The sequence below is a fragment of the Salmo salar genome, chromosome ssa05 (assembly GCF_905237065.1).
Source record: "Salmo salar chromosome ssa05, Ssal_v3.1, whole genome shotgun sequence".
NCBI classification, from domain to species: Eukaryota; Metazoa; Chordata; class Actinopteri; order Salmoniformes; family Salmonidae; genus Salmo; species Salmo salar.
Window position 1 is genome coordinate 14,205,933 of NC_059446.1, and position 9,253 is coordinate 14,215,185.

The window sequence follows — 9,253 nt, forward strand, 5'->3', positions numbered from 1 at the left end:
GAGAGAGACAGCGAGACAGAGAGAAAGAGACAGCGAGACAGAGAGAAAGAGACAGCGAGAAAGAGACAGCGAGACAGCGAGACAGCGAGAAAGAGACAGCGAGACAGCGAGAAAGAGACAGCGAGACAGCGAGAAAGAGACAGCGAGACAGAGAGAAAGAGACAGCGAGACAGCGAGACAGAGAGAAAGAGACAGCGAGACAGAGAGAAAGAGACAGCGAGACAGAGAGAAAGAGACAGCGAGACAGAGAGAAAGAGACAGCGAGACAGCGAGAAAGAGACAGCGAGACAGCGAGACAGAGAGAAAGAGACAGCGAGACAGAGAGAAAGAGACAGCGAGACAGAGAGAAAGAGCGAGACAGCGAGAAAGAGACAGCGAGAGAGAGAGAAAGAGAGAGAGAGCGAGACAGACAGAGAGAGAGAGCGGAACAGACAGAGAGAGAGAGAGAGAGAGCGGGACAGAGAGAGAGAGAGAGCGGGACAGAGAGAGAGAGAGAGAGCGGGACAGAGAGAGAGAGAGAGAGCGGGACAGAGAGAGAGAGAGAGCGGGACAGAGAGAGAGAGAGAGCGAGAGCGGGACAGACAGAGAGAGAGAGCGAGAGCGGGACAGACAGAGAGAGAGAGCGAGAGCGGGACAGACAGAGAGAGAGAGCGAGAGCGGGACAGACAGAGAGAGAGAGCGAGAGCGGGACAGACAGAGACAGAGAGAGCGGGACAGACAGAGACAGAGAGAGCGGGACAGACAGAGACAGAGAGAGCGGGACAGACAGAGACAGAGAGAGCGGGACAGACAGAGAGAGAGAGAGAGCGGGACAGACAGAGAGAGAGAGAAAGCGGGACAGACAGAGAGAGAGAGAGCGGGACAGACAGAGAGAGAGAGAGAGCGGGACAGACAGAGAGAGAGAGAGAGCGGGACAGACAGAGAGAGAGAGAGCGGGACAGACAGAGAGAGAGAGAGAGCGGGACAGACAGAGAGAGAGAGAGAGCGGGACAGACAGAGAGAGAGAGAGAGAGAGAGCGGGACAGACAGAGAGAGAGAGAGAGAGAGCGGGACAGACAGAGAGAGAGAGAGAGAGAGCGGGACAGAGAGAGAGAGAGAGAGAGAGAGCGGGACAGAGAGAGAGAGAGAGAGAGCGGGACAGAGAGAGAGAGAGAGAGAGCGGGACAGAGAGAGAGAGAGAGAGCGGGACAGAGAGAGAGAGAGAGAGCGGGACAGAGAGAGAGAGAGAGCGGGACAGAGAGAGAGAGAGAAAGCGGGACAGAGAGAGAGAGAGAGCGGGACAGAGAGAGAAAGCGGGACAGAGAGAGAAAGCGGGACAGAGAGAGAGAGAGCGGGACAGAGAGAGAGAAAGCGGGACAGAGAGAGAGAGAGCGGGACAGAGAGAGAGAGCGGGACAGAGAGAGAGAGCGGGACAGAGAGAGAGAGCGGGACAGAGAGAGAGAGCGGGACAGAGAGAGAGAGCGGGACAGAGAGAGGAGGAGGGACAGAGAGAGGAGAGAGGGAGGAGAGAGACAGAGGTAGTAGAGAGACAGAGGGAGGAGAGAGAGGGAGAGCCAGAGAGAGAGGAAGAGGTGTAGAGTTTAGCTACATGGGAACGGGATTTCATTTAAATAACTATTTTTCTTGTAAAGTAGTGTGGGTGTGTGTGAACAGCGCCCCTACCTGGAAATATCTGCCATCTGCTGTCCTGAAGGTCCCCAGGGGTCATCGTTGGTGGCCTCCCTCACTTTAGATTCCACCTCCGAGTAGTTCATCACCACATTGGTTCTACAGGGGGAGGTAAAGGTAAGATATACTTTATGAAGAGAATAGGAGGACAAACCAGGGACAAAAGGAAGGTCGGCACTCAAACTGTCTTATCAGTCTTTATTGAAAAGACAAACCGAGGCCCAGACCGAGGCCCAGACCGAGCATTGGACAGCCTATTCATGGTAATAGTCAACACACACAGCCTCTATTTACATTAAACCATTCTTTCCTCCTGTATCTCCAGGAACACAGAGTGAAATAACCCTCATGACTTTACACAGGCAATCGGAGGACGTGGTGTGTGTGCGCATACATGTTGAATGCACTGACTAAGTTGCTCTGGATAACAGCGTTTGCAAAAAGGCCAAAATATTAAAGTGTATTCTATGGAAGTCAGGAAAACCAGTTTGGCACTTCAGGCCATTAGAGCAGAGAGGGAGAGACAGCGATAGTCTGGATGGAGTGTCTATAACAGCTGGTGCGCGATGTCTAATATAAAAAAAAAGTCTCGAGGTATTGCTCACCTGAGGTAGAGTACTTTATGATAAGCTGTAGACCACACTACCTACCAAGAGAGTTCTCATCTATATTATTAATAGCCATCTATTTAGCACCACAGACCGATGCCTGCACTAAGACTACACTCAACCAACTCTATAAGGCCATAAGCAAACAAGAAAATGCTCATGCAGAAGCGGCACTCCTAGTGGCCGGGGACTTTAATGCAGGCAAACTTAAATCCGTTTTACCTCATTTCTACCAGCATGTCACATGCAACCAGAGGGGGGGGGGGACGGGGGGGGGGACGGACTCTAGACCACCTTTACTCCACACACACACAGATGCATACAAAACTCTCCCTCGCCCTCCATTTGGCAAATCTGACCATAATTCTATCCTCCTGATTCCTGCTTACAAGCAAAAACTAAAGCAGGAAGCACCAGCGACTCGCTCAATAACGAAGTGGTCAGATGATGCGGATGCTACACTACAGGACTGTTTTGCTAGCACAGACTGGAATATGGTCTGAGATTCATCCAATGGCATTGAGGAGTATACCACCTCAGTCATCGGCTTCATCAATAAGTGCATTGACGACGTCGTCCCCACAGTGACCGTACGTTCATATCCCAACCAGAAGCCATGGATTACAGGCAACATCCTCATCGAGCTAGAGCTGCCACTTTCAAGGAGTGGGACACCAATCCGGACGCTTATAAGAAATCCAGCTATGCCCTCAGACGAACCATCAAATAAGCAAAGCGTCAATACAGGATTAAAATGTAATCCTACTACACCGGCTCTGATGCTCGTCGGATGTGGCAGGGCTTGAAAACTATTACGGACTACAACGGGAAACCCAGTGACGTGGGCCTACCAGACGAGCTAAATGCCTTTTATGCTCGCGTCGAGGCAAGCAACACTGAAGCGTGAATGAGAGCACCAGCTGTTCTGGACAACTGTGTGACAACGCTCTCGGTAGCCGATGTGAGCAAGACCTTTAACAGGTCAACATTAACAAAGCCGCTGGGCCAGACGGATTACCAGGACGTGCACTCAAAGCATGCGCAGACAAACTGGCAAGTGTCTTCATTGACATTTTCAACCTCTCTGTAATACCTACATGTTTCAAGCAGACCACCATAGTATCTGTTCCCAAGGAAGCGAAAATAACCTGCCTAAATGATTACTTCCCCGTAGCACTCACGTCGGTAGCCATGAAGTGCTTTGAAAGGCTGATCATGGCTCACATCAACAGCATCCTCCTGGATAACCAAGGCCCACTCCAAATCGCATACCGCCCCAACAGATCCACAGATGACGCAATCTCAATCGCACTCCACACTGCCCTTTCCCAGCTGGACAAAAGAAACACCTATGTGAGAATGCTGTTCATTGACTACAGCTCAGCATTCAACACCATAGTGCCCTCAAAGCTCATCACTAAGCTAAGGACCCTGGGACTAAACACCTCCTTCTGCAACTGGATCCTGGACTTCCTGACGGGCCGTCCCCAGCAAGAACAGCTGGATGTACAATATTTTTGGTTATGGAAAATATATTTCACAGAGGTTTATATGGTACAATGATTCTCTACACTACACTTGCTTGTTTTGTCACAAACAAAAATTAGGCCGACAATTAGAATTGTAGCAACCAGGAAATGGCGCTTTGAAACGTAGTGAAAAACCTTATAACGTGAAATAGCCTAACATTTAGACAAGACGGTTCTCTTTTCTCTTCTCAGTCGACTTGCTAGCTTCCTCTGTCCCACATATCAACCTGATCAAAAGGAAGCCTCTGATCGTGTGTGTGTATCTGTGTTTATATCTCTGTGTGTAATCTGTGACACACAATATGGCAAAGGCTTCCGTTTCATTGCACATCTGTCTGCAATACACACACCAATTTCCTTCATCCTGTGACTAGTCCAAATAAAGTCTTTAGGCCTATTTATTTAGGATTGTAACAATTTTCCCATGTGACTGCCGGGAAGACTTCGACACAGGATTGCCAGTCCCTTGATTCAAGTCTAGATCTGTAGATATCCTTCAGTGAGCCAGCATTCAGTCACCTTTGTGGAACATGGCTGTACTCTGATGGGTGTTTCCCCACTCACAACATCTCTACTCAAGGCCCTCGTTTCCCAGAGCTTCCGTAGTGTTTAGATCATCGTTTGAACCTTCTCACGATGCATCTTCAGTAGCCAAGGTGTTGTTTCCCAGAGCCTTCGTTAGTAACGTGGCTCTTAAAATCCAGACCATTCGTAGAGCAGCCAAAGTGCACCGTTAGGTATTTTATTCCCAGAAGATCTCCGCTATAAACATACAGTCTTCAGAAAGTATTCACACCCCTTGACTTATTCCATCATGTTGTTACACAGCCTGAATTCAACAACAAAAATATCACCCATATACACACAATACCCCATAACGACAGTGAAAACATCTTTAGAAATGTTTTGCAAATGTAATAAATTAAATACAGAAATATTGAAGAAATGTAGAATATTGTACAATCCAGGTGTACAAAGCTCTTAGAGATTTACCCAGAATTCAAACCACCGAGTCAATACTTGTTAGAATTCCCTTTGGCAGCAATTACAGCTGTGAGTCTTTCTGGGTAAGTCTCTAAGAGCTTTGCACACCTAATTGTACAATATTTGCCCATTATTCTTTATTTTTTAAATTCTTAATTCGGTCAAATTGGATGTTGCTCATTGCTAAAACTTTTCATTTTCAAGTCTTTACATGTTGCATTTTGGTTCAGTATAAATCTGCTTGAAAATCTATCTAAAGTGTTGGTCCCATGTTTCATGAGCTGAAATGAAAGATCGCAGAAATGTTCCATACCCCAAAAAAGCTTATTTATAAAAAAAATCTGTGCACAAATTTGTTTACATCCCTGTTAGTGAGCATTTCTCCTTTGCCAGTATAATCCAGCCACCTGACAGGTGTGGCATATCAAGAAGCTTATCATTACAAAGGTGTAACTTGTGCTGGGGACAATAAAAGGCGACAAATGTTTTGTCACAACACAATGCCACAGATTTCTCAAGTTTTGAGGGAGCTTGCAATTGGCATGCTGACTGCAGAAATGTCCACCAGAGCTGTTGGCAGAGAATTGAATGTACATTTCTCTACTATACATCACCTCGCCTCCAATGTTGTTTTAGATAATTTGGCAGTACGTCCAACCGGCCTCACAACCGCAGAACACGTGTAACCACACCAGCCCAGGACCTCCAAAACCAGCTTATTCCCCTGCAGGATCGTCTGAGACCAGCCACCTAGACGAAACTGAGGAGTAGTTCTGTCTGTAATAAAGCCCTTCTGTGGAGAAAAACTAATTCTGACTGGCTGGGCCTGGCTCCCCAGTGGGTGGGCCTATGCCCTCCCAGGCCCACCCATGGCTGCACCCCTGCCCATTCATGTGAAATCCATAGATTTGGGCCTTATTAATTGATTTCAATTGACTGATTTCCTTCTATGAACTGTAACTCACTAAAATCGTTGAAATTATTGCGTTTAGATTTTTGTTCAGTACAAGTCCAAATTGTAACTAGGCCACTGAGGAACATTAACCATCTTCCTGGTAAGCAGCTCCCGAGTGGCGCAGTGGTCTAAGGCACTGCATCTCAGTGCAAGAGGCGTCACTACAGTCCCTGGTTTAATTCCAGGCTGTATCACATCCGGCCGTGATTGGGAGTCCCATAGGGTGGCGCACAATTTGCCCAGCTTTGTCCGGGTTTGGCCAGGGTAGGCCGTCATTGTAAATAAGAATTTCTTCTTAACTGACCTGCCTAGTTAAAAAAGGTGAAATTAAAAAAATTCTAACTCCAGTGTAGATTTGGCCTTCTGTTTTAGGTTATTGTCCTGCTGAAAGGTGAATTCATCTCCCAGCGTCTGGTGGAAAGCAGACTGAACCAGGTTTTCCTCTATGATTTTGTCTGTGCTTAGCTCCATTACGTTTATTTTTTATCCTGAAAAACTCCCAAGTCTTTAACTATTACAAGCATACCCATAACATGATGCAGCCACCACTATGCTAGAAAATATGGCGAGTGGTATTGAATTTGCCCCAAACATAACACTTTGTATTCAAAGAGTTATGTTGCAACAAGTGCCTTGTTGCAAACAGGATGCATGTTGTGGAATATTCTTCCTTCTTTTCACTCTGGCTACATGGACCTATATAGGCCTATATAACTAAAAAATGACAGGCTACGGTCTGTCATCTTTTACTTAAAGTGTTTCATGATGTGTGACAACATGTGCGCAATGATGTACCCAATCTGTGTTTTAGTGCATTGGTTAAGCATAACAAGCCACCTCAACAGTGTTTTTGCAGCCATGGGTGGTAACATCCCTCTAGGAGCTGATCCGTCATCATTATTGAGGAATAATATATGTGCTTGTTTGGGAAACACTTAAAAAGTTGTCTCGTTAATCATTATTCTCTCTCAACTTTTTTTGCAGGAATGTATTCTTGGACAGGAACTGCGCGCTTCTGCTGTTGCCACAGCTCACCAAACCAGCCGTTAAAGTTTAAGTGGAGATTGCATTCTCCCACTACTTCCTAGAGCTCTACGGTAGGCCTGTGTGTGTGCTGTACTGTCTATCTCAGGTCATTACTCAGCTGTGAGGGACAGTAAACTATACGAGAGGAGGACAAAAGAAAACAATAAGCCGGCTAAACCAGGTGTTTCTCTTGCTCAGAGGTGGAACCATTCAGCCATTCGTTCAAGCCTTTAGTTTCAATCTCTGCTGACAGCGACTGTACATGGTCTAGGCTAATCTTGTTTATTCCCATGAATGCCATGAAATGCAACTGTGCTATGCAATCCACTCTTAGTTTATGTCCCAAATGGCATCCTATTCCCTATGGGCCCTAGTCAAAAGCAGTGCACTATTTAGGGAAAAGGGTGCCATTTGGGAGACACCCGCAGAGAACTTTATTTTTAATCCAACTCTGGCAAGTTACTCTAGCTAATAATGTAGCAACAGCAATGTCTTCACAATGCAACTGTATGAAGTGTGACATTGCCTATTGATTGTCCAATCAATCTATAGTTGCATTCAGCAAGTAATTGTTTATTACAGAGTTACACATTACAGTGCTCTCTCTTGTACTGTATCAACAGACACTGTGATTGATAGTGATCTAGGCTCCACCTTTCTGCTTCTGCATGCAAAGCTCCTCCATTTTGCAAATGCAAGAGACCCATAACAAACATACACTCAGTCAAATGTATTGTAATTGTTTTTATAATTTTGCCTATAGCTAGCATACTAAGAAGTATACAGGTAGCTAGGCAGACGTTTTAGTGAGATATCCAGGTGTTCTAGGCTTACTTGGATCATCCTATACTTTGTAATATTTGTAATATATATATATATACACACATGAATTTATTATAGTTATGTCAACTGAGATGTGGCCGTTTTGATAGGCCTGAGAAAAGCAAAAAGTTCTGGTTGGTATGCTTGTTACTTTCACACCCGGAAGTTGGCTTGTCAGAATACATCCAATTAGCATTCAAGGCCTTTGCCACAACTAATAGTACCTATATCACAGAAAGATTTCCCCTAATGTAAGTGCATACGTTTGGTTTTGAGCTGGCTAATTACCTAGCTCAGTAGATTTGCTTGCTAGCTAACCAAACAACAAACTGACTGTGAAACTGCGCAAAAAACTATTTCAATCTAACGTCGTTACGCTAGATAATTAGCTAACTGGATAACAACCATCTCAGCTTTCTAAAAACAGATAACGCGGCTAGAAAGTTGCGTTATCAATCGCTCGTCGGATAGTTCCAGACGAGATTAAAATGGTTAAATAGTCGAATGGCAAAAAAGTACATTTTGTCCCGTGTTTTGACTGCCACAACTTGCTACTGAAGCTAACTAGCTTCCTGCTGCTACGTGACGTCAAAGTGTTGGGTACGTGTCTCTCTCAAACAGGTAAACTCGAGTGTTGAACTCGGATAGAGTGAAAATACTTACGCTTTATCAACCAATTCCCGGACTTTCCACATATTCATCATCTTGGCTCTCTACAACGCGGCTTTCCGCCTCAGTAACCCGTATTCCAGGCTCTCAAAACTCGATAGAGCGGAGCGCTGTCACCGAAACCAAACCTTGAACCAACGACAGTTTACAGTATGAACTGGAACACTCTTCACCTCTGAGGGGGCGCAAGCATTGGACAGGACAGGTTACTACGGATACGTCCTTGCAACGTCACGAGGTAGAAAACATGCGTAGACCAACATAGGATATGTAAAAAAATAAATAAAAAATGTCACATTTGGAATGTGTTTTATGAAATGAATTAGCCATGCAAATCAAACGTCTAAGTGGTGTTAAATCAGATAATTACATTACCAACCAAGAGGGATTTGATTTTGTTTTAAGACATTGATTCCTATATAGAATCTATATTATAGAAAATGTTTTCTCTTGACTCCTTTATTCATTGAATTTGACTTCAGAATAAAAGACAACCCTAACCCTAGCTTCTTGTCACACAAGCATTTCGCTACACCCACAATAACATCTGCTAAATATTTTATTTCGAACCCTAGCTCCGTTCCACATCCCGGTTAAACCCTAACCCTGGCCTCAAACATAACCATAACCCTAACCCTAGCTTCATGTCCACATCCCAGATCAACCCTAACCCTAGCTTGATGTCCACATCCCAGATCAACCCTAACCCTAGCTTCATGTCCACATCCCAGATCAACCCTAACCCTAGCTTCATGTCCACATTCCAGATCAACCCTAACCCTAGCTTCATGTCCACATCCCAGATCAACCCTAACCCTAGCTTCATGACCACATCCCAGATCAACCCTAACCCTAGCTTCATGTCCACATCCCAGATCAACCCTAACCCTAGCTTGATGTCCACATCCCAGATCAACCCTAACCCTAGCTTCATGTCCACATCCCAGATCAACCCTAACCCTAGCTCACACACACCTCAGTTCAACTCGAAC

At 45.4% G+C, this 9,253-nt stretch overlaps 1 protein-coding gene across 1 annotated transcript in view; it reads right to left on the minus strand.

Moving 5' to 3' along the window:
• Positions 1–8,479, minus strand: part of LOC106604281 (clathrin interactor 1) — a 30,652-nt gene extending 22,173 nt beyond the window's left edge. Inside the window, exons 1-2 of the mRNA XM_014198768.2 lie at positions 8,256–8,479; positions 1,663–1,767 (exon numbers count right to left, since the gene is read on the minus strand). Of these exons, the coding sequence (XP_014054243.1) occupies positions 1,663–1,767; positions 8,256–8,296 (146 nt within the window). The 5' untranslated portion in view covers positions 8,297–8,479. The remainder of the gene's footprint in view (positions 1–1,662; positions 1,768–8,255) is intronic.
• Between the last annotated feature and the right edge of the window lie 774 nt (positions 8,480–9,253).